General features: G+C 67.4%; 2 protein-coding genes across 2 annotated transcripts in view; one reads left to right on the top strand and one right to left on the bottom strand.

The window, feature by feature from the left end:
• Positions 1-578: 578 nt before the first annotated feature.
• ASPG (asparaginase) overlaps positions 579-24,279 on the bottom strand; it is a 29,317-nt gene continuing 5,616 nt past the window's right edge. The window contains exons 3-15 of the mRNA XM_089908267.1: positions 24,134-24,245; positions 22,770-22,895; positions 21,194-21,277; positions 20,460-20,586; positions 17,007-17,119; positions 14,666-14,848; positions 14,456-14,569; positions 13,837-13,953; positions 12,399-12,494; positions 11,993-12,156; positions 9,508-9,594; positions 7,068-7,148; positions 579-6,540 (exon numbers count right to left, since the gene is read on the bottom strand). Coding sequence (XP_089764393.1) covers positions 6,432-6,540; positions 7,068-7,148; positions 9,508-9,594; positions 11,993-12,156; positions 12,399-12,494; positions 13,837-13,953; positions 14,456-14,569; positions 14,666-14,848; positions 17,007-17,119; positions 20,460-20,586; positions 21,194-21,277; positions 22,770-22,895; positions 24,134-24,245 — 1,513 coding nt within the window. The 3' untranslated portion in view covers positions 579-6,431. The remainder of the gene's footprint in view (positions 6,541-7,067; positions 7,149-9,507; positions 9,595-11,992; positions 12,157-12,398; positions 12,495-13,836; positions 13,954-14,455; positions 14,570-14,665; positions 14,849-17,006; positions 17,120-20,459; positions 20,587-21,193; positions 21,278-22,769; positions 22,896-24,133; positions 24,246-24,279) is intronic.
• Positions 671-11,224, top strand: LOC149750372 (uncharacterized). The gene is made up of 3 exons (XM_089906289.1): positions 671-775; positions 879-5,117; positions 9,400-11,224. The coding sequence occupies exons 1-2, from the start codon at positions 671-673 to the stop codon at positions 2,484-2,486; spliced, it is 1,713 nt and encodes a 570-aa protein (XP_089762415.1). The 3' UTR covers positions 2,487-5,117; positions 9,400-11,224.

The raw sequence follows: 24,279 nt of genomic DNA, 5'->3' as shown, positions 1-24,279 counted from the left end.
GGGAATTGCCACGGTCACTTGCTTATGGGCGACAAGGCTTGTAACCACGACTGACTCTCAGTCTGTGCCAGGATGGGGGAGGGGGGTGGGTACGGCCGAGGAGGGTCCTCCATCACTTCAGCCCCTAAGCCCTCCAACCTCGCCCCTCCCGGTGACCAGAGTCCAGCCAGGCTGGGCACGGTAGCAGCCAGCCGGGCGCCAGTATGGGGTGAGGCTGGAAGCAGGTGGAGCCACCTGAAGTTGGGGCCCCGGGACCAAGCCCTCTCCCCAGCCCGGCTCTTCAAGGCAGCAGCTCAAAACAGAAGGCGGGGAGGGGCCCAGGGGCCTGGGTCAGGGAGGTGGGAGAAGGTTTCAGGAGGTGTCCCTTCCCCAACTAAGAGAAAGCTGGTGGCAGGGGCTAGGGGCTTGCTGGGAGACCACGGGGCCAGAGGCAAGGCAGAGGCTGGCAGCCAGGCCAGGTGGGGACCTGGCCACCCCCCTACACAAGTGTCCTCATTTCTCTTCCTCTGGGGCTGGAAGGAAGAAGAGACCACGACGAGGCCCGGGGGAGAAAGGACAGCCAGCCCGGGACACGATGATGCTTTAGAACATATGTTTATTTTCATCAGTCTGTAATGTATATATTCACATCGTACAAAATGATTCCAGACCACAGACTAGGTAACACCCCATGACCCCTCACCTGGACCCCAGCAGGGGAGCCCCTGCCTCTGGGCTGCTGGGGGCACAGCAGGTGGGGCAGGAAGAACACTGTCGAATGAAGCTGCCACTGGCGGTCAGGAGACAGCGTCAGCAGCCTTGCTGAGACCCTCTGGGCCCCTCAGAGCACCGCGGACCCGGCCTGGCCCTGCTGTGCTCCCGAGAGGCAGCTGCAGTAGAGTTTACTGAGCAAAGGGGGAAAGTGCCGGCTGGAAGGTGGACCCTCATGCCGGGTACACGACCCCTCCCCCAGGCAGCCAGAGGGCCCACAGCCTGGGCTGGGGCCACATCCTGCGTGCGGCCAGCCTCTCCCTCCACACCACGTCTCCTGTCCTCACATCCACCCTGTAGAGGGCTGGCATCCGCCCTCCCACCCCGCGAACCACCACCACCACACTCACGAGCTGGTGACTGGCCCAAAGCCATCCAGCTGGTCCGCGCGCCTCCGGTGGGCCTCAAACCCAGGCCTGTCCGACCCGCCATCCAGGCTGCCCTTCGGCTCCCCTACTCCCGGGGGCCAAGGAGGCAGGGACCTTCCCTCCCCAGAGGGTGGCGCCACACCCGCGGGCCAGGCAGGCTCCCGGGCAGGTCAGTCTCATCCTCCGGGAGGGACGCCTCGCCCTGGCGGGAGGTGGGAATGGGGTGACACTTTGCTGAGCCCCCGCTGGGGCCAGCCCCTCCCAGAGATACGCGGGCTCCCGCGGCTCCCACGGGACCTATCGGGCGCGTGCTCCCAGGACGCACTGCAGAGGGGACGCCCTGGCCAAGGCGGTCCGGCCCACCGAGTCCGCGGGCCTGTTCCCCTACCTGGGGCGTGGTCTCCCAACTTCCTCCCCCCCACACGTTTCTGTCCCTGGGGGTCCTTCATTCATTCCACACGCTGTCACTGGGCCCCTGCAATCGCCCCGCACGGGCCCTCTGCGAAGCGAAGGCTCCAGCTCTCCACCAGCAAGCCCGAGCCCACGACCCACTCCCGCCCCGGAGGGCGCGGCCTCCGCGTCACCAGGACCGGGAGGCCGAGGGCTAGGAGAGCTCCTTCACCCCGCGCGGCCACCGCCAGGGCCCGGCTGGGAAGCCGACGGAGTTTTAAGTGTCGAAGGGGTGGGGGGGTGCTCGGGCTACAGGAGGACAGCAGTGGCTTCTCCGCGCAGGCAGCGCGCCAGGAGCGTGGGCCCGGCGCGCCCAAACCCCAGCCCTTCCCAGGGCTTCCCAGGGCTTCCCAGCGCCTCCCAGCGCTTCCCAGCCCTTCCCAGCGCTTCCCAGCGCTCGGCGCCATCACGCCCCGCCGCCTCCCGCTGCGCTCGGCCCCAGGCCCGGCCTCGGGGTCTGCCGGGCGAGGTGCAGAGGGCCTGGGCCGGCCTAGGGTGCGCGGCGCAGGGTCCGAGGTCTCCTTCCAGGCGCCCCCGCCCCTGGCCCTGCTCCCGGGCCGCGCGTGGGCCGCTCCATTGCTGTCGCTGCGTGCAGGCCCGCCGGGTCTAGTGGTCCTAAACATTTCACAATTGCGCTACAGAACTGTTGAACTGTTAAGAACCACTGAACCCAGCGCGCGATCCGCGTCCGCCGCGCTGTGGAGAGAAGAGCCCCGCCGCCCGGGACCCCGGCCGCGCGCCCCGACGCCCGGACACGCAGGGGGAGCGCGGCAGCCGGACCCAGCCCCGACCGACCGACCGCGCCCGACGAGCCCCCGCAAGCCCAGCCGTCCCGGCGGCGCGTCCCCTCTGCCCACGGCCCCGCGATGCCCGGCGGTGCGTCCGTGCGGCGGCGGCCAGTGCCGCAGCGCCTTTTAAGCTGGTGGCCGCCCTCCCCCGCCGCCGGAATGCGCCCGGGCCGCGCCGGCCCGACCGGTTTTTCCGGGCGGGGCGGCTCCCGGGCCGGCAGGTCGCGCGGCCGGTCGTCCGCGGCCCCGGTACCTGCTCGGCGCGCCCACGCGGGGGTGGCCCTGACTCACCGGCCTCCCGGCCCCGCCCGGCCCGCTGCCCCCAGTGCCCCTGGGGTCCACGCTCCGGGCCCGGGGACCATACCCGCACCGTCCCGCCAGGGACCCGGGGCGCCCGGGCTCACTGCGGGGAGGTGGGGACGGCAGCCGAATTGGTGCCCAGGTGAGGACCGGAGCCGGCAGAAGCCCGGGACCCGGGTACCGCCCATGGGTGGCGGGAGGGCCGGCTGGACACGCCCATCCGTGTCCCTTCTCACTTCAAAGGGAACTTCGTGGGAGAGGGGAGGAAGGGAACAAATGGAAAGTGAAACTAGAGGGAGGGTGAGGACGCGCCGGCAGGTTTCTGGTTCTCAGACCCTGTCTCCTCCCAGAGGGTAAGGAGGGCAGCCCAGACCCCTCCTCAGAGCCCACGCTGGAAGCCCCATCCTGCGCCCACACTCCCCACCCTGGGTGGCAGGGGAGCCAGGGCACAACATTCCTGTCCCCGTCCCCTCCACGCCCGGCAGAGCCCTGGGCCGGCACCCCGCAGCCCCGTGCACCCCGGCCTGCCCACTTTAGTCACCTGGACATGTTGGGGCAGCAGAGCTGCCCGCTGGGGGCTAATGGCAGAATCCAAGCTTTAGGAAAGAGAAAATTTGGAGGGAGGTGACCCCTAAAGTCCTCGGCCCAAACCCTGAGCCACTGGTGCGGCCCGGGGGTGGGGGGGCGGCGGGTGGTGGTCACCATCGTTTGGCTAAGTCCAGGGTGGCCACACAAGGCCGCGCCACCAGCTGCACCCCCGTGTCCTCTGGGCTCGGGAGCCCAGGCTGGTCCCAGGTCGGGATGCAGCCACCGAGTTGTGACGGACCCTCTAGACCTTGTCACACATGCTGTGTGTGGTTTACCTGCACCACCACCCAGTAAAGTGAGTAGCAAAGGTTTCATCGTTTCCATTTGCAGTTGGGGAAACTGAGGCTCAGAGAGAGGCAGTGGCCTCTCAGAGGTCACACGGCGCTCCACGGTGGAGCTGGGACCCCACAGCCCACGTCTCTGCTGAGCCTACAGGCCTGAGTGGCAGCGTGTGTGGGCAGGAGCTGGGGGAGGGGGCACAGAGGGGTGTAGCCAAGACAATGAGCTTGGGAGCTCCTGCCCCCCCACCCCCCACCCCCACCCCCCCACACGCGCACCCCCGTCACTGCATGGGCGGAAAGACCCCACCTCTCCTGTCCCCTGTTCTCGGCCCTGGTGCAGCCCAGTCCGGGGCAGACCTCTCCCTCCACACTGCCACCGTCGCCGGCACCAGAGGGGACTGGTAAGAGTGGAGAGGAAGAGGTGACCAGTACCAGTGCCTGGGGCCCCCACTCGCAGCAGGAGGTATTGAGGTGTGACCTGTAGCTGGGGTGAGGGCGGCCCTGACTGAGAAATCTAAGGACAGAAGACACTGGGTAAACGTGGATAACGGCCTAAATGAGAGATGTTTCCCAGCGATAACCCTGGGATCCCAGTGACAGGAGATGGGCTGTTGGGAGCCGAAGCGCCACCCCAAGTGAAATCACCGGGTGCGAGCCACGCAGCTCCGGCCCCTCTGAGACCCCGAGGGGATCTGGGCGCCTTGCACGTGTACCCCGCCCTCGCCGAGCTCGCCTCACTCCCGCATTTCCCACCAGCCCGGCGACCTCTCCCGGTGGCACTACCTTCAAGGGGTGAGGGGGCCGGTGCAGTGCCAGGCGGGCTGGTAGCCCAGCTCTGCCACGTGCCCGCCTGGGACCCTGAGCACAGGCCTGGGCCTTAGTTTCTTCAGCTGTAAAGTGGGAAGGAAGATGGGCTGGTGCCCATTCGGGGGCGTCGCGGGATGGAAGCTAGCGCCTGGCAGGTGACCCTTCAACTTTGTTATTCGCAGGGCTATCCCCCTGCCCCCACCTTGCGCAGCGCTGGGGGCGAGGAGGGCGGCCCCTTACTCCCCTGCTGCGACTTGGCCACTCTCTGAGGAATGGCCCTGGGGAACTTTTCAGACAGATGTCTGAGACTTTCCAGAGCTTCCTGGGACACCTGCCCAGTCCAGGAGCCGCTCATTGTGGGGCTCTGCATCCCCCAAGTGTGGGGAGGGGCCTGAGAAGTGGGGGCCTGGAGGGGAGCTGGCAGAAGCCTCTCCCCTGCCCTCGATGACCCACTTGGGGAAAAGCCAGTGCAGCGAGTGCTCTCGCCCTGGGACACCGGGTTCCAGTGGGCACTCCTCCACTGGCCGGCTTTCTGGGAGGGAGGGCCCACGTGGGGTAACTTGAGGCACTGCAGCTCTCACGATCTGGGCTCCGCGGGGCCTGGGAGACGCGCTGAGTGTGGCGTGGCCGTGAGCACAGGCTCTGCCCCATCCGGTCCCCCGTCCCTTGGCAGCAGAGCCAAAGGGGATGGCTGTGTCTGGTGAGCTGCTGTGTGCCGGGCGCCACGGAGGACGTGGGGATGGGTACCGGCAGTGGGATGCGGAAGGTGCTCTCCAATTGTCCAGGTATTTGTCCAATGGTCCTGCCACCCTCTGGCCTTCTGAGGGTCCCAGCCCACCGGCAACTGCAGGGGCTCCCGGCTCTGGAGCCCCAGGGTCCCTCTTCCCCCCAGGCCCCCGCTCACTGGGCTGTCGTCAGGGTATGGGGCCCCACCACGCTCGTGTGGTGTCACCTGTTTGTGCAAGGCCCAGGCACACCCGTGTCTGGGCAAGATCTGGAAGGCTGCCAGGCCGGGCCTGGGAACCGGGCTGAGAAGCCTGGGGGTGCGGGCGGAGCCGCCCCCGGCCCAGCGCCTCTGGGAGAAGCTGCATGGTGGGTGCAAGGGAGAGCTCTTTAGGGTCACCCTTGCCCTCAGGTTGGGCCCAGCGGCTTCCTGAGCCCCCAGCTCAGGGGCCAGACGGACAGATTGAAGGCAGTCCTTATGGGGGCAGTTAGCGAGGGGCCAAGGTGGTGGGGGACCTGGAGCGGGGAGGCTCCTCGCGCCCAGCAGGGCCAGGGGCGGGGCGGGGGCGGGAGGCCTCAGGCCAGCCCAGGCCCAAGGTCATGCCCTTGTCGCCCCACCGGACTGCTTCCGGTGCTTCCAGTTCAGGCCGTGGGTCCAAACACCTGATTTCAGCCCCAGCGGGGCCTCTGGTAAGGCAGTGACACTGGCCTCAGAGAGCCACACCCACCAGGCCCGGGCCTGCCCTGCCCATCCCACACCTGCGCACAGCAGGGCGCTCCCGCCCACCCAGGCTCCCCAGGATGGGCCTGGCTCATAAGAGGCAGCAGGTCCCGCGCTACCAGCAGATCAGGGGCTGCAATGAATGGGGCCAAGGGGCCGGCACACCGCAGAGGCCCCCGTGAAGAACGGACGAGGGGCACCGGGAGAGATAGAGAGATGGTCTCCATGAGGAGAGTTCAGCAGAAGAAGATGTGGGTGGGGGCTGCCTGGAGGAGGTGACCCCAAGCTTCAAGAGGAGGTCTGGGAGGAGAGGAGATGGGGCAGAGGCTGTCTGGGGAGGGAACAGCCTGCCCACCCCACCCAGGGGCCCACACTTACACTCACTCCTGGTGCCTTGGGAAGGATTGGCGGGGCGTCCCTCACCCCCAGGGTGACCCAGAGCCTGGGGCCTGACACCCCACACACATACCCACGGTCCTGGGACCCAGACAGACCCACTGGAGCCGGGCTTTGGGGATCTCGGGAGGGAATGGCCCTCAGAGAGATTTTATTGCCACTCTACCCAACAAAGACCTTTAGGCTGCATTCTGCAAACAGAATGGGAAGCAGCTCCAGCAGCGAGGAGGGGGGCAGGGGAAGGGGGCACACAGCACAGTCAGAGCCGCGGGGGTGGGCCTGCCGTCATCCTTCCGGCAGGTCTCAACAGGAAGGAGTGGCTTACACTGCAGCAGGACAGCTTCAGGTTAGACACCAGGCAGCGCTTCCTGACAACGGGAGGTCTCTAGAGGAGTGGAGGCCCAGATACTGTATGGAGGCAGAGCAGACAGACAAGCCCGGGCACCTGTCAGTGGGAAGCAGGCTTTCACAGGGGAGGGACCCAAGGACCTGAGCAAACCCAACCAGCCTGGAGAGTTTTCCGGAAGGCCAGCTGATGGGGTGGGGGTGGGGAGTCAGCTGGAACCTGGCCCACCCAGCCCAGTGGGTGCTGGTCCTGGTGGGGCGGGGCAGGGCGGGCAGGCCCCCTCCAGGCTCGGGGAGCTTCTTGACCATGGCTGGGGCCTCCAGTGCCGCGGCAGGGTGCGCCATGGGGCAGGGTGCACTATGGGGCGGCCTGACAGGACGGAAGCAGGGGGTCTGGGGTTGGCCCTCCCTCCAGGCAGTTTGCAGCTTCCCACAGAGGGTGCGCCCCACCCACAGGAGGGGCTCTGCAGGCCCCACTGACTTAGACCGGCTCTGTCCCCAGGACACAGTCCCCACCAGGTCCAACCCCACAGGGGGCTGGGGGACTTACTGGGCCCAGGGCCTGGTCACCAACCCCACCCTGAAGGCTCTGCAGAAGGGCCACCACTTCCAGGCTCCCAGCTGCCTCTGCCTGCAGGGTGGGTGAAGGGGAATGCGGGAGGGGCTGCCTCAGGGATTCGGACCAGCAGCCTGGCCCTGAACCCCGCCTCCCACCCCCAGTGGCCCACCAGGCTGCCCTCCCACCCATGTACCAAGGACCCCATGACTCCTCCGTTGCCCTTGTCCCCACAGGTCTCGGCCCTGGGAGGGAACCTGGGACAGGAAAAGGGACAGCCCTCCCACCCCTGTGGTTCCCGCATATGAAGTGCATCCACCCGGAGAGCAGGAGTTGGGCATTTGGGAAGCGGGAGCCAATGGAGCTGTCAGGGAGGCCTTCCTGGACGAGGTGGCCTCAGAGGGCACTGTTGGCACTCACGACGTGCAGGGCGCTGCGCCCATCATAGCCCGGCTGCCTCAGGTCGGCCCCTGCCTGCCACCATGCCCGCAGGCCTTCACAGTCTGCCCTGGATGCCAGCCTGGGAGGGGGAGCGGAGGACGGGGAGCCGTCAGAGACCACCGGGCACACGTCCATCTGCCCACCGGCACTTTTGCAAAGCCAGCCCCAAACAGCTGACCCAGCAGTGCCCGAGCCCTGGGGCAGGAGCGCAGGAGTCGCTGCGGGCCAGCTGACGGCCTGGAGTCTGGTTTCACCCAGCAGGGGTGACTGGGACTCAGGTCAAGGGTGCGCACACGAAGGCACACGCGTGAGGATGCACGCACACGCGTGCACGTGCACACCACACACACCCCACCGGCTGAGTGCCGCCCGCCAGTTTCATATTTCACAACACAGCTCTCCCTGGCGGGGCCCACAGAGGCAGGCCGCATGGGGGGGTCCTGGCTAGGAGGGGGCCTGGGCCTGCCTGCCCTAGGGAGGTGGCGGGGGACTCACAGCGCACCTCCCGGGCCCTCGTGGGGTCGTCTGCATCCTCCCTTTGCTCTCACCCTGGGACCAGGCAGGGAAGGGGTCCAAGCCAGGTGTGCTGGCCAGGACTGCCGGGCAGAAGGGCCATCCCCCAACGGGGCCCTAGGGACTCCCTCTGGGTCAGGAAACGGCAGCAGCAGCCCCCGAAGCGGCGCTGGGTCATCCCTGAGGTGAATCACGCTGACGGCACCACCACCCGCCCCGCCCCCAGATCTGCCTGCAGGCCTCTCACGCTGGTTCCCACACACACTCACCTCCTGGAAGAGCTGGCCAAGGGCCCCCAACAAATCCAGCCAAGCAGCTCAGGTCGGATGACCCACTCCCGTGGGAGCTGGCTGCCACTTCCCCCCTCTGCCTGTTTCCCCATCTGTCAACGGAGCCATCGAGGCCCACCTGGGGTGCAGCTCTGAACCAAATCACCCCAGAAGTCCCTTCAGAGCCAAGACCCTCCCCGCCTGGGCCCCGCCACCATCCCGCACGTCTGAGACCCCCCAGCCCCGCCCGCCTTAGCCCTGTCGGTGCTGAGAAGAGGCAGGTCAGCCAGCAGGATTCGTCCCCCCAGGGACGCTGCACTCCAGGGAGGGAGGGGCTGAGGCTGGGGCCAGTGGGCTCTCTCCACCCCACTGTGTCTAGGACGGGGGCCTCCAAGGCTCGGGGGTGGGGGGATGCTGGCCGGTGGGGACGAGGGGGCCAGAGCTTCAGGTCCTCTTCCTGGAGAGCAGGCAGCCACCCCTCCTCACACCACAGCAGCCACGGTCTAAGACACCGCCCTTGTCACCCAGCCCACGCCTGGGGGCTCTGACTTCCAAGGCGCTTCCAGCCCCCAGCCTGCCCCCCCTCGGCCCCTCCCCTCCTCGAGGCCTCAGACCTGCCCAGGGCAGCCCGGGCTGGACACAGGAGGGGCTGGTGGGCAGGGCGGGGTGGGGGGGAGCCAGCAACAGAACATCTGCAGCGCCACGGGGAGGGTCCCAGGGGACGGAGGAAGGAGCGGAGGCTGCCTGCCCCCTGCCCAGCCTACCACCACCCCTCCCGGGCCTCAGCCTCCCCAGGTCTGCCTGGTGGTCACTCAGAGCGGCTGAGGTCAGAGTCCTGCTGGCAGCTGGCAGCCGAACGCCGACCAGGGCAGGGCAGCTGCTGGGCCTTGGTGTCCTCCCCACGGGGGAGCACGGCCACGCGTGAGAGCTGCCGACTGCCCTGCCCCCACCCCGTGCCCCCAACCTCCCCAAACGCAGCCCAGGCTCCCCCGAGCCCACACCCAGGCACCCTCCCAGCCGACCCCTCCACGGCCCTCCTCTACCCACACACACTCACGCACACGCTCACACACACCCCCTTGCTGGACTGCTCCCTCTTCTAGGAACAAACCCCACCCTCAAGTGCTCCAAGGGCCCAGCTGGTGCACGATGGGCTCTCCCCGCTCTGAAGCCCACGTCCTGGGAAGCACAGGTACGCCTGCGACCCTCACCTGCAGAGCTCTGTCCCCGAGTCCTCCAGTTCCTGGGGGGACAGGCAGGCCCCAGCCGCCCGCAGCAGCCCAATGACACCCTGATGCCTGCCGTGAGAAACAGCGTGGTGACCGCCTGCCCGCCGCAGCCTCTGCGAGACGCCAGCAGGGCCTTGTCCTGTGCCCAAGACCAGGAACCCACCCTCCCCAGACTAGGGCCACCCCACCTCGGTCCCCAGCACCCAGACCCACGCCGGGGGGGCGGTCAGTCAGCCCTGGCTGTGCAGCACCTCCGTCCGCAGCACCCCCGCCAAAGGCCCCGAGGCCCCGCTCTGGGCACCTTCGGACGGCCCACACTGGAGGAGCCTCCCTGCCGAGCTCACACCCGCCAGGGCCGAGTCTGGGAAAACGGAATCCCTTGGGCCGGTAGTCTGCCCTTGGGGATGGGGTGGGCATGAGACATTGACGGAAGAACATGGGCGTCAGGCTGGCCCGGAGCAGGGCCCAGAGGCCTGTGGGTGTCGAGGCACCTGCTCCGAGCCCAGGAACAGAGAGCACAGAGCCCCGAGTTTGGGGGTGTACCATCAACTGCATGGTCACCCCACTTTTAGGGAGCTGGGGAGGAGAGTGGGGCCCCCCCACCCCCCCCGGAGCCCTCCAGGGTGAGGCCAGCCCCTCCAGGGCACAGCAGGGCCCGCTGGGGGGTGAGCCGGGAGACCGGTTCGGGAGGCGAGGGAGCTGCCGTGACAGCCAGCTGGGGACGAGCGGGTGGGACCAGGACGGGGTGAGCTCACCATGCTGCCACCCACACCCAAGTGTGAGCCGCAGAGTCTCCAGCCAGATCACCTGGCCTGGGCGCCACGGGCACACCCCACGTGAAGCCCTCCCCCTCGGTCCCCCGCCTGTTCTGAGAACCCTTTGATGCTCCCAGGAGGCTGAGAGGGAGGGGCTACCCCACTGCCCACTGCCCCAAGGGTGAGGCGCCCTGGCCCAGGACTGAGCCGAGCGGTCTGGTGGCCTGGGCTCTCCATAGGACTCATGAGACCCCCAGAAATAACCCAGGGTCCTGCAGGCCGAGAGCCCCTGGGGAGGGCCCGGGGCCTGTGGCAGATGCTAAACTGAGACCAGCTCTGCATTCGGAAACAGCAAGACTACAAGAGATGGAAAGCAAGGCCTGTGATCCCCGTGTCCCAGACACACCCTCACACCCGTGCTCACCAGTGCGCTCACACACACATGTATGTGATGCCCCTCCCAGCTGCCGGGCAGGGGACGGGGAAACAGGTGGGGGAGTGGTCCCGCCCCTGCCCCTAGGTCTTCCCAGAAAGTTCCAGGCCTCGGAGCAACGTAAGCCCCTAGAATGCAGGGCCAAGTGGCTACCAGGCCCCACCGTGCCCATCCGCCGTGAGTTCCAACTGTCCGTCAGAGCAGGAGAGGCCTGCCCCTCGGAGAGACGCCAGGCGGGCCTGGGAGGGCAAGGAGACAGCCACCCCAGCAGAGGACACGGGTACAGGTGTTCACCAGCCCCGATGCCTGCTCCTCCAGCCTCGGCTGGCTGGCTGCCCGCCCGCCAGGCCCAACCCCAAGGGAAGGGGTCAGAGCCTGTGACCCCGGCTCCCGGGTGGTGACCACCAGCTCGTGTGTTTTCCTTCACGTCGATCCTCACACAACCCGCCCTGCAAGGTGCCGCCGCCCCAGCCTGCAGTGCACGTCACAGGTGAGCACACAGGGTGGCCCCTCCAGGGGGCCCCAGCCTCTGGCCTTGGTTGCAGGGCAGGGGGCCTCTGCTCCTCCTTAGAAGGAACCAGACGTCAGGTGCCCACAATGACTGCCCAGGGCCCTCGGGCCTCAGCAAGAGCTCAGCTCTGCAACTCTCCACTTGGGCGGGGGCCCCCAATAAAACCCAGGCTGGGGCCCTGCCCTAAAAAGCCAGGGTTTGTTGGATGGGGCCAGCTTGGGGGACCCCCCCCACTAGCATGCATGCTGAGCCTGCCCCCTTGGGGACCTGTGCTCACCCAGCCCAACGTCTGGCACTATGTCACCTGCTCTGTACCTGCTCCATCCCAGTGCTGGGTTGGGGGTTTCTCCCCTTGCCCCACCCCCAGCCCCTCAGGTGGAGGACGGAGGGAACACACATGAGACCCCTTGTGCTCTGTAAGCGTTTTTCTTTTCTAGAAATTCCGTGCCAGGGCCTTGCCGGGCCTGCCTGGCTCAGCTTGGTGGTCACCTCCAGGAAGCCCTCCCTGACCACCCTGCCCAGAGTCAGGCCTCCCAGTCTGGGCCCTGTTCACACCTGGCAAGGTCACCGCTAGTGCCTAGGGCCCAGCTGGAGGTGGGCGAGGCTCCAGGAAGCAAGCGTCCTTGGTCCCACCTGGCTTTGCCTGGGCATGCTGTGTGACCACAGGCACACTGAAGGCCCCCTCTGAGGCATTCCTGTCCAGGCCCTGCCCCACACGGCACCCCTGCCCGCACATCCGCCACAGTGCCCGCCCCCCCAGCCCAGTACCTGCCCCTCACGGCCAGCAGCAGCGGGCTGAGGCCATCCTTGTCCCGTGCGTTCACGTCCAGCCCTCTCTGCAACAGCATGGTGACCACCCCAGCCTGGCCCCCTCGGGCAGCCGAGTGCAGCGGAGTTTGACCACCAAAGTCCTCCAGGCTCAGGTCACTGCCCTGGGGCGGTGCAAGGGATCACCACCCACTGAGGGGAGGCCGGACAGGGCCAGGTAGGCCACAGGGAAGGGACAGGGTCGGGGTGCACCCAAGGGGGGCCTGACACAGCCACGTGCCCCCCTCGGCTGCAGGGAGGTGAGCAAGCCCCGGGACAGGCAGTCCTGCCCACATCTGGGCAGCGCCCCACCCCCCGGGGCCTGGTGCAGCTGGAGCTGGTCCCCGAAGGCGGGCAGGGGTCTCACCAGCTCTGCAAGCGCCTGCAGGGCCTCCAGGTCGCCGGCGTGGGCCGCGGCGCAGGCCAGGCTGGGTGCCAGGGCATCTCGCACATCCTCAGCCTCCTGGGGTGAGGGGGCGCCGCAGCACCTTGGGACCCCTGCCGCTTCCTGGGGTCCTCACCACCCCCAGGAGTGGGCAGGGCCAGGAGCAGGGGAACAGGTGGGCAGAGGTGGGGCGCAGGGCCCGTGGGAACCCTGCTGGCCCACGCACCGTGTCGGCAGTGAGTCCCAGGATGGGGTCCAGCGCCCCCTCAAGTCTCAACATGGTAAAAGGAAGGGGCTAGGCACCACACCCGAGGCCTACTCGGGACCCCCAGCCCTGGGAGCAAAGTCCAGGCAGGACACAGGCCAACACCTGGCTCTGTCCCATCAGCTGTGTGACCGGGGCCTGCCACCCGCCCGCTGAGACCCATGTCCTCGCCTGCCTCTCCTGCGGGCCAGGAGGCAGGGGTAACTCATAGGGCACCTGCCTGGGGGAGGGTGGGAAGGGGTGCCTGGCCCTCCCCAGCAGGAAGGGACGCCTGGACCCCGTGCTGGGAATTCCATGGGTCGCCTAACAGCTCCCCAAGGCGCCAGACGGCTGGGGGTCCCATCAGAGGCCCCCGTAGGCATCCCCGCGCCAGGCACCATGGCGGGGCCTGAGATCTGGAGTCATTAAGGCCCGAGGCATCCACTGTGACGACAGGCCGCACACGTCTGGCTGCTGCCCATCCCTGGCAAGCAGGTTAAGTTCCCGCCACTCTCCACTCTCCCACCCTCACTCTGCAGAGGGGAAACTGAGGCACGTGGTGTGACCCGGGTCAGCAACGGGACACAGTGCCCGTCTCCTGCCAGGTGCACCAGGTCTGAACACTTCTCCCAGAGGCCAGTGCCGGGGGTAGTGGTAAGGTGGGGCACCAGGAGGCCCCAGTCACCCCCGTGAGCCTGGCCCAGCTTAAATCTCAGATCCCAGGCCCTAAAGCAAGTCCTCGGTCCCTTCCTGGGCCTGGGCACCCTGGCTGAGAAGGGGAAGGAGCTCCAAGCCTGGCCCCTCTTCCCGGGGAGACCCCAGAGCAGACACCTCTCTCCCGCCAGCAGCAGGACGGACGGAGCGCCCATGCTGCCTGAGAGCGCCCCCCTCACGAGGCGGCCCTGCACCAGGGCCAGCAGGCCCGGCCCGGCTCCCCACCGGGTGAGCGGCCACGTTCTGAGCACCGTGTGCACGCTGCAAGGGCCCCTCTCGACTGCCTGGCCCCTTCCCACACACTGGCCCACGAGTCCCTGCAAACCCTCCCCACTGTGGCCCCGAGCCCAGAACCAGTTCGTGCCTGGTGGTTTTCTGCTCCTGGCACCAAAATGCCAGGGGGCGGGAGCCCATCCCTCAGGGACCCACCGCCCAGACCCCCTCGCCCACGCTGGACAGTACCTGGCTCAGACTAAGGAGCTGGGCAACCCCGCGGCCCAGCGTGCTGCCCCGCAGAGAGGGCCGGAGCTCGTCCACAGCAGGCAGCGTCATCTCCCCGCGCAGGTCCCTGGCCAGCAGCTGCCGGGGGGGCACACGGAGAGCCGGGCCAGCTCCATCAGGGCCCGGACCCAGCAGCCCAGACCAACCTCGCAGGCCAGGCCCCGGGAGAGGGCTGCCCAGGGCCTGAAACTCCTCCCTCGGGCTCCATGCCTGAGGCCGGAGCCTAACCCCAGGCAGATCCCCACACCAGGCCGGCCCCACCCTCCAGCCCTCCAGCCCAGGGTCTCCCCAGGCCCCTGTGGCCTCTGCCCAGCCCCAGGGCCCGGGGACAGCCGTGTCTGAGGCCAGCCTGAAAAGCAAGAGGGAGGGGATACCCTGGGAGCAGTTTGGGGATCCTCAGCCCAAGCCAGACCTGGGGCTCCTCGAGGTGAGGACAGGCAGTGCCCGGGCTTGGGGTTGGCAACCGTTCGGGGGAGCCCCCCCGTCCTCGCCCCCCTTCCAAACCCAGGCACACATCCCCCGGACTGGGCCCCACCGCCCACCAGTGTGGGCCCGGGTCCCCAGCCGGAGGGGCACGCACCTCCTTCCTGCCATCCAGGCTCAGCCCCGGCAGGCCAAGCACATACGACAGCTTGGCCAGGGCCGCCTCCGATGTCATGTCGGAGCCTGAGATGGTGCCGGCTCCCGCCAGGGCCTGCAGGAACGGAGGCACCGGCGGACGATGGGGCACGGGGTCACAGCCAGACTTGCCCCTGCCCTCCCTCCCAAGGCCTCGGTGTCCCCGCCCCACCGTGCCAGCGCCATAGTCTGAGGTGACGGCGCCCTGAAGGCAGTGGGTGCAGTTGACGATGACCAGGCCTCGCTCAGCTGCCACCCGCAGCTCCTGAAGCAGGTCGGGCTTGGTGGGCCCGTTTCCCGATCCGAAGGTTTCCATGACCACGCCCTTTAGGGGGGGTTGCAGGAAGACCCGGACCTGCGGGGGCCAGGAGGCGAGGGTGAGGGGCCTGGCTTCCTGCTCCAGCAATGGGGACCAACAGGCTGGCCCTGCACCCTCGGTGCCCGCCACGCTCCCCAACACATCCCCCCAAAGGGAACCTTGTCCCCTTCTAAGTGTTAAGGCCACAAACACCGTGGAAATGGGTCAGAGGTCACAAGGAGCCAGCTGGAGATGAGAAAGGGCCATCAAAGGTCTCACGGAGTGAAGGGCCCCCCATCCCAGCTGGGCCACCACACCGCCCCTCCCGGCCCCTGGCCCCTCCATCCGGTCCAAAGCTCTGCCCCGTCTGACACACAACAGGTGATGCTCCCAGCAAGCCAGCATGTGGGGAAAGGGCCCTGCAGCTAAACACACATGCAGGGGATGCTCCCAGCAAGCCAGTGTGTGGGGAAAGGGCCCTGCAGCTAAACACACATGCAGGGTTCAGCTTAGGCCAGGGTGCTGTCCGCACATCCCACAAGGCTGCAAGGCTCCACTCGGAAGACAGGGGACGGGGGCTTCCCTGGTGGCGCAGTGGTTAAGAGTTCACCTGCCAGTGCAGGGAACACAGGTTCGAGCCCCGGTCCAGGAAGATCCAACATGCTGTGGAGCAACTAAGCCCGTGAGCCACAACTACTGAGCCTGCGCTCTAGAACCCGCACGCCACAACTACTGAGCCCGCAGTGCCACAACTACTGAAGCCCGCGCTCCTAGAACCCATGCTCTGCAACAAGAGAAGCCACCGCAATGGGAAGCCCACACACCGCAACGAAGAGCAGCCCCCGCTCGCCACAACTAGAGAAAGCCCACGTGCAGCAACGAAGACCCAACACAGGCAAAAATTAATTAATTAATTTTAAAAAAAAAAGAAGAAGAAGAGGACAGGGCCTGGGGTTTACCTCGAACAAGGATGGTCCCCTCAGAGTCCACCCTGCGGGGACACCTGTTGCCCAGCTCAACCATGCCCTGTGTCAGCACAGAGGCCCCAGGGCTGAGCACTGTCTGTCCCTGAACCTGCTACACGGGGGAGCCCAGAGGCCAAGCTGCTGACATGTGCAGCAGGCGTCCAGCCCTCTGGCTGTGCCCCCATCAGAGCCTCTCAGAACTGCCATCGGCTCCCTCTGCTTCTCCAGGTAGAGACCAAAGGTGAAAGCAGACCTGTTGCTGGCAGGTACCCGGGAACGGGGAGACTGGAGACCAGGACCCGCTGCCGCTGGAGACTAGGTCACCAGCAGCAGGCCCTGCCCCGACAGCCCAGAAGTCCCCGTCGAGCGAAGCCCTGGGGGTCCCGTCCCCCCGCCTGAGCTCGGCGCAGCTTATGGCTCTGCACTCCCCCAGCTACGGCATGTTCTAGAAAGACTTCACAGGCCGGCATGCTTTCCCAGAAGGAGCCTGTGCAGCTAAGCCCCACTTAAGATGGCAGCCTCGTGCAGTGGCCTCTGGCTACTATACGACGTGAGACCTGTGCGTGGGATCCAGCCACCAGCCCCCGGGACGACCCTCATCTTCGAGGGCAGCCCTCACTGGAGCGCGCCTCCAGCAAAACCCTTCTGGTCCCAACGCGGCTCTGCCCAGTCTGTCCCCAGCGCCCTGGGAGGGGAGCAGGCTCCAGTTCACAGACTGTGGCCCAGAGGTTAAAGGCAGCCCGATGCCAGGCCACCCCAGGTATAGCGACACACCTGGGAAGCCACGTGTGTAGGGTAGAAGAGGGGGCTGCAGTGCCCTGCCGGTCACAGCACTGAAGCAAGCGTGTTCTGAGCCCCTGCAGCCCCGCACTCAGTGCCAGAGATGCCCAGAGACGCTTTTACCCGAGACCCCTCCATCCAACTGGCAGCCCAGCATCTGGGCCTGACTCACTGGGCAGGACGGAGGCAGGCGCTTTGTCCGCCCCAGGAACAGCTGGTGGCCAAGGGGTGGACGGCAGGGACCACCAGAGCGGCCACAAGAAAGAGCAGAGTCCAGGGCCACACTCCCTCAGCCTCAGAGGAGCCCTCGGAACCCGGTGCTGTGACATCCGCGGGGACAAGCCCAGGTCACAAATAAGGTGAACGGGCTGAGAAGGCAGCAGAGGGGGTGCAGGTCCCAGTGACACGAAGGTGGGGAGGGGAGGGGGTACAGGAGGCAGGCACCGTGGGGGCTGAGCCGGGGTCCCTACCAGGGTGGCGGGGATCCCGGGGTAGAGGCGCAGCAGGCCCACGTCGCGCTCCATGCTGCTGTGCACCACCAGCCGGCCCTGCCCACGGACCTTCCGCACCAGCTCCCGGTTGACTGTGAGGACAGAGGGACCGAATGCACACCTTCCAGCCATCTGCAGGCCACGGTCCCGGCCCAGCCTCCCCGGACCCCCCGGCCTCTGTCTGGTGCCTCCGGAGTCCCGTCCCCTGCCCCCTCTCCCAGCTCGCTCAGGCGAGGGGCGCAGCTCCAGCCTGAGCCAGCCCCCGTGGCAGGCGTGGGGTTCAGGGGGCAAAGAGGACCCTGCAGGGACAGAGGCCTCCAGAGCCCAGCAGGCCACGCCAGTGCAGGAGAGGGGAAGGGCAGGTGGAGGAAGGGCCTTCCAGGCAGAGGGCACGGCACGTGCAACAGCAAGAAGCACAGCAGACGGGGCAGAGCTGGGGGATCACCAGGAACCTGCAATCCTGGGTCCCAGGAGCAGTCAGGGCGGCATCCTCTGACCAGCCAGCCTCACGAGCCCCTTACTGGGCACCGACCTGGCCCACGGCCCAGCAAGTCAGTGAATGAATGAATGAATGAGTCTTCTGGATCCCTAACCTTTGGGGAAAGAAAACCTCCATCTCATTCACGCCAAAGTCTCAGAGGCCTAACGTGAGCCCAGCCCGCTCTCCACGCCCAGGGCGGCTCCTAAGCCCCGTGGAGCGTGAAGGGGGCAATTCCGTGGGGTCAGTGCCTGCCATGCCGAGAACTCCCCAGAGGATCAGCCTCTCCGTGCGTCTAAAGGCTGCTGCTCTGCGGGGACCAAAGGCCTCCCAGGCCTTCTGCTCCAGCCATGGGCAGGGGGCAGGCATCTGGGCGGCAGGCCTGGCCTTCGACCCTCAGGAGCCCGGCGCTGAGCCCAGGGTCCCATTCTCTCGGCCCCTCGCACATGGCAGCCTCGAGCAGAGGCCGGGCTGAGGGAGCAGGTACCAAGGAGGCCCCATTGTCCAGCCCAGGGAAACTGAGGCCCAGGGAGGGAAAGGGCCTTGCCCAAGGCTGCCCAGAGTCAGGTGCAGAGCCTGGAGGGGAATGCGGGCTCCAGGGCCCCCGCCCAGGGCTCCTCCACCAACCCGGTCGCGTGGAGGGGGTTGCAAGCCTGCGGGCCTCCTGCTGTTTCCACCAGAGCAATTCTCATATGATAATAAACTGAGGAACGTTCCAGACACGTGCTGCCCTTTCACAGGGAGCTGGGAGGGTGGGAGACGCGGGGGCTCTGGGGGATGGGCTTGGGAGGAGGGCGGCCGTCAGCAGCGAGAGGCGTCCTTCAATTTCGGGCCCCGGCCCCAGCTGGGCGAGCAGATAAGACGGCGGCGGGTGGGAGCGAGGCCACCAGCCAGGAGTTATGGCTGCAGAGGGGGGTTTACGGAGACAGAGCAGGCCCACGCCGCCCTGCCCGGCCAGCCCATCCCCCTCAGAGTCCATGGGACCCCAAGTCTTTCCACCTGGGCCTACTGGACACCAGGGGACCGCTGTCCCCATGCGCAGAGGGGCCGAGAGGAGGGAAGGTGGTGTGAGGACCACCGTCCCTGCTAGGTCCTAACACTGCCACTGCAGGGCCACGTAGCGGAGCCCACGTGCACAGGGGACACTGGGTCCCGCATCCCCTTCAGCTGCTGGGACCCCGCTGGCCTGAGCCTGTCGGCCTGACTCCCCCTCCCTGGGGCCAGGGCTTCTGCACAGCGAGAACCTGGGGCTCCTGGAGGCCCGGTGTGACCGCACGTGCCTCACCCACTCGGGGAAGGGCGGTGCCAGCACCCACCCCCCCACCCACCCCTTGCCCGGCACAGCTCCCCCCCCCCGAGCCCCGAGCCCCTCGTCTGTGACAACCTCACAGAGGGGAGGGAAAATGCAACAAAAAGCAGTGAGAGGGCGCCGGCCGCCCCAGTGCTGGTGGCAGCCCCCAGCTCCCCGCCTCCCCAGGGGCCCCGCCGGACACACCCCGGGCAGAGGCTGGTGTTTCTCAGCACCAGGTGCCGGGACCAGCCCGGGACCCTCACACACCACACGGGCACCCTGGCTGGGGGGACACAATCCTCCTGGGATCACGGGCTTGGGGGTCCAAGGGCGGCCTCTCCTCTCGGGGCCAGCCTCAGCCCCTCACCCGGCCAGCCGCCCAGCCCAGCCTGCACCAGTGTGCCCTGCACCTCAAGGCCGGCGCGGGCTTGGCGTGGCACAGGTAGGGGCCTGGGGATCCAGGGTGAACTCCGCACCTGCCAGTGGGCTGCGTCCTGGGAGCTCCCCTCTGAGCCCCAGAGAAGGTGTGACTCAGCCCCCACGGGGGAGGGAGGCCTGCACAGCGGCCGCCCCCTCCTTCCCGCCCACTCCTCCTTCCTCAGCTGGCTGGCACCAGGGCAGGAGGGGCTGAGCGCCACTGCCCACCACAGCAAGGAAGCGATCCATCTGCCAGTACCAGCACATGGGCCACCTCCTCCAGGAAGCCTTCCTGACTCTGGCCCCGAGAACCCAGGCGTGCTATACACACCTTAGATGCACCGACCGTTCTGGGCCTTACCAACCCCCAGGCCGCTCCGGCAAGCAGGGTGGGTGGGCAGGGGGAGGGAAATGCAGGGTAAGACCCCCAGAATGAAGTCAGGGCTTGGGGCCGCAATGCCTCCCTGCATGGTCCTTCCCTCCTCCTGCTGTAGCCCCACAACTGCCTGGCAGAGGTCCTGCCCACCACCACGCCTGGATGCCCACGTCTCGAAGGCACAGGAGGAGACACGGTGCGGGGGGCGAGGGGGCAACATGTAGACGGCAGGGACCGGGCGGACAGCAAGGCCACCGGAGTGAAGCCGTCACGTCGCCTCGCGGAGGGGCTGGCCATGCCCACGGCGGACCCGGAGCGGGGGCGGGGGGCCCCGGAGACACACAGGAGAGCGGACATCCTGGGTGGAGAGCGTCTCCACGGCCATGAGGGTGGCTGAGTCGGGTGAGGCCTGAGCACCAACCCCACGGCGCTCGCCGAGGACTGGGCTGGAGACGGCTCCTCACCAGGGCCGGCGTCGGGGGTCCCCCGGGGGGAGGGCTCAGGGTCCACCACCCACGGGAGGCGTCGGGCAACCCCACGACAGGGGCTGGGCAGCCTGAAACATCCCTGAAAGTCCCCAGGATGAGGTCGCACTACGAGAACCACGTCCCCGGGAGGCCGAGGCGAGTGGCAGAGCCACTGACCGTCACTGAGGGACTCCTGGGCCTGGGGCCACGTGGCCCCTCCCAGGATGGCCCCCCGGCTCCGAGCCGGGGTTACCTGCTGGGGCCTCCCCACTCTGAGCAGCGCCCCCCAGTCCCCGGCTTCTCCGCAGCCCAGGGCAGAACCCCGAGCCGTGCGCTCCCACCCAGGAGGCCCCGCACAGTCCCCACGGCAGCTCCCTGCACGACGTGACCCCTGCTCACTTACTTGTGACATCAGCGCCCACGGTGGCCAGAGGGGGCAGGTTGGGGGAGCAGAAGGCCGCAAACCTGCGCGTGTCCACCTTGGTCACTCGGTTGCCCCGAAACAGCTGGTTCTGGAAGAACAGGCAGACCTGCGGGGGGCGGGGAGCAGCTCAGCGCCGGGGAGCCCCCACCCTGCTCAGGAGCTGTTCCCGTGGGGCGGGCTGGGCACCTCGGCAGTGAGACAGGCCCTGACGGCGTTCCATGAAGCCCCTCCCCAGGGCGGGCGACCCCCTCGCAGGGCTCCTCTCCCCGTCCCCTGAGATGTGAGGGGGGATCTTGTAAATGCCTCCCTGTGTCACCACGTGACCAGGAGAGATGAAGAGGAAAAAGAGCCCGCTCCAAAACCAGTACAACCTACTAATGGGAACGTGCACACGTACATATGCACGTGGTGTAAACAAATATACACCATATCATAGGCATGAGACAAATATACGTAAACCACATATATATGCACGTGACCCGGAGAGATCCACCACACTGCCAGCAGCAGACGTCTCGGGGGGTGAGAGGCAGTGACTGTCTCCTGCCGCCTTCTCTATTTTCCCATTTTCTCTACGGTGTACTTCACGTTCAAGGGGAAAGACAGATCTTTAAACCCTTCCAGACGCGCCCCTGTGTGTCCCCCTGAGCACCACACCCCGAGCCCCGGGCCTGGGTTCCCAGGAGCCGCAGGAAGGAGGCAGGAGGAGGTACCTCGGGGATCACGTACTGGCCAGCCAGCAGCAGGGCACCCAGCAGGTTCTCACGGCCGTCGTTCCACAGGGCGTGGATGGGCACCTGGAGGAGAGGCCACGGAGAGGAGAGGGGCTGAGGCTCAGGCAGTGTAGGAGGGAGCCAGTGCGGAGCCCGGGCAGGGGTCCAGGAGAGGGGGCAGGCAGGCTCGGGTCGGTGGGGACCGCTGCTCGGGGAGCTGCACCTGCTGGGCATGCCAGTCTGGCCCGCACCCCAGCGCCCTCTGCTCCCCGCAGGCCCCAGTGCCCGCTGCCGGAGGCCGGCCGGATGGGCTCCTGCCCAGGGACCTGCCACTGCCCAGCCCATCTCCCTGGCCCCGGGGCACAGAGGCCCTGCTCCGTCACTGCCCCAGCCAGTTCTGGACCGGGTGGCCAAGGGCTGACCGTGGGTGGACGCGACGGCCAGAAGCCTCACGCGGGACCTCCGAGCACCAGGTCCCAGGCCTGCTCCCGTGTCTACGTGAGGGCCAGTGCCCCCGGGGCTGACGCTGACCCGTACCCAGATCCCCACCACTCCTGCCCAGGAAGGCAACAAAGGGGTATGCAGACGGGCCGGCTGGGCAGGGGTGGGCCCAGGGCCTCCAGAGGATGAGCCCTGGCCTGGGGCCACAGTCCTGGGTCCTCAGAAGGGGTGTGGCAGTGGGCCAGCAGCCCCGCGCCTTGAGCCTCAGTCTCCCCTGCGTTATAACAGGGACGCTTCATCAGGGCCAGCACGGGGGTTAGAAGAGCACGAGCGTGATCCTTCCCCGGGGCCGGCAGTGCTCAAAACCCTCCCCTTCGTCCCTTGGGAGAGGCCTGATGGCGACCTACACCCAGGGGCTCAGGAGGGTCTGGGAAGGGCCAGGGTCAGCCTGCACCCCATCCCTCCACTCAAGCTCCGAGTGGGACGTGCTCGGCAGCAATGGGGTGTGTGCGGTGCGTCCCTGGGCCTCCCCTGAGTGGGGCCGCCCCACTGTGACACCCGCAGGGACCATGGACAGAGCAGGGCAGGCAGCCGGGTCAGCACCTGGCAACGGGATTTCCCGACCTCTGACCCCGGGGAAGGCTCTCCAGGGCCTTGGGGAGGGCTGGCCCCGTGGCGCCACCGCAGGCAGCCTCTGACGCAGGCCCTGACGGGGGTCCAGGCTTCCCCCACCACCCCCCTTCAAATCCAGCAGTTTTCTAGAATATTCCACCTGTTGGCTTTGGGGGTTGTGCTGGGTCAGGGTGAGAGAGGAGGGGGTAGCATGCGCCCAGGTGCCCAGGGATGGCATCGGTGGGAACCACAGTGGGAAGAGGATGACAGCGACAAAAGGAGGGCAGCTGGACAAGGCTGGCAGCAGGCTGTGGACCCACCCCCAGGGTGGCAGGGCTGGCACCAGGCAGGACCAGGGCACTGACCAGCGCTGGCCGGCTCAGGCAGAGCAGGAACCAGCTCGGGGAGCTGCCGGACCGAGCAAGGAGCCCGGGGACCCACCTGGGCCCCCAGCAGCGCTGAACTGCCCTGTGGCCTCAGGAAGGCCCGGACCTTGTGCCCACTGGGCAGCCCGGGTTGTTACCTGGGCACCAGTGAGGATGACAGTTTTCTGCAGGTTTTCCAGCATGAAGGAGAGCACGGAGGCGGCGAAGGCCATGGTGTCGGTGCCATGGATGACCACAAAGCCATGGTACTGCCCGTAGTGTCTCTGCAGGAGGGGCGGCAAGCTCAGGCAGGCCTGGCCTTCGGGGCCACCAGGAAAAGGAAGGTAAGGGCCCCACATACAGCTGGAGGGACCCGGGGAGGTGCCAGTGGGACCCGGGTCACCGCTGGCCGGGGAAGCGCGCTGGAAATGGAGCTTCTGCCTGGAGTCCCGGCGCCTGTGCTCTCCTCGCGCCCAGGACAGCCTCCTCCCGTCCCCTCGGGCCTCCCCGTGACACCCCTAACCCATGGGAGAACTCAGGTCGGGGTCTCTGAACACTCTTATCTGAGGATGGGAAGGTCTGCCCCGTGCAATGCCCGGTCTGGGCTCCCGAGCACACTGGTCAGCTCGGTGCTCCTGGAGGGCCCCTTGCTCAGTGACCACTGCCCCTGGGGCAGCAGGGTCTGAGGGGTGAGCAAGCCCGCCAGCCTCTCGGTCCAGTGGGAGGGCCAGGTGCGGACACAAGGCACAGCCAGTGCTGGGAGCTGGCTGTGATGTGAGAGGTGGAAAGGATGCCCACAGGCGGACATGGGGAAGGTGCCTCCAGGCACACAGGCCACCTCTGCAGGGATGCAGCCCCGGCCACCACCTCCTAGCGGGCAGCCAAGTCTGGGCCTCAGTGGGCAGCTGACCTGGGTTGTAGTTGCGAGGGGCACAGTCCCGGGAGGCAAGGGGACCTCAGGGGACCATCTCTCGCGGCCCACTGAAAGACCAAGCCAGGCTGGGCCTGTAGCTGCAGGGGAGCCGAGCTACGTGGCGGGCTGGGGCGCCCTCTGCTGGCCACACAGTGAATCTGCGCATGGCTGGCCTCTGCGGCCAGGACAGCGGCCCTAGGCGTTCAGAGAAGTGGTCGGGCCCCAACTGTAGGATGCTGCTGGCCACAGAGCAGGGACACTGCCCCAGAGCACGGCTACGGACATTCAGAGACACAAGGGCCGGGCCCAGGGCCGCACGCGGTCCCAGGCGCTCACCGTGAGAGGGGTGAGGCCCCGGAAGCCGTCCTGCCCCAGCAGAACGAGACAAGTGTGGAACTGGGGCCAGCGCCCTGCGGCCAGGAAGGGGCAGGCTGTGCGACAAGCCTTTCTGTGGGGAGCGGGCTTTCTTAAGGGAGGAAGGTGAGAAATGGGGTCCCTCGATGCCCACCCTCACGGGTGCAGGTAAAAGGGCCTTGGGAGCCTTGCAGCTGAGGTGCGACCCACTTGGCTCCTGGCCCCAGCCCCGCCCACACTCCCCCGTCACCTCACCTCAATGGTCTGGGCGATCTGAACCCACTCAGTGATGGTCATGTCACTGGAGTCGAAGAGAGGCTGGCACTCCAGCACCGTGTACATGACCCTCTGGTCGGGGCAGGTGGGGCTGGCAGGCCTGCAGGAGGTGGACAGCAGGCTCG

The sequence above is a fragment of the Delphinapterus leucas genome, chromosome 2, assembly GCF_059928025.1.
Source record: "Delphinapterus leucas isolate spDelLeu-1000000601 "Yukka" chromosome 2, BTC_Dleu_Yukka2, whole genome shotgun sequence".
Lineage (NCBI taxonomy): Eukaryota > Metazoa > Chordata > Mammalia > Artiodactyla > Monodontidae > Delphinapterus > Delphinapterus leucas.
This window is presented reverse-complemented; position numbering and strand designations above follow the sequence as displayed.

Bases quoted from the DNA above. Each gene is read 5' to 3' on its own strand.
- LOC149750372 (XM_089906289.1), top strand. From the start codon at position 671: ATGACCCCTCACCTGGACCCCAGCAGGGGAGCCCCTGCCTCTGGGCTG. The intron at 776-878 runs GTCAGGAGACAG...CAGCTGCAGTAG, and splicing joins GAATGAAGCTGCCACTGGCG to AGTTTACTGAGCAAAGGGGG.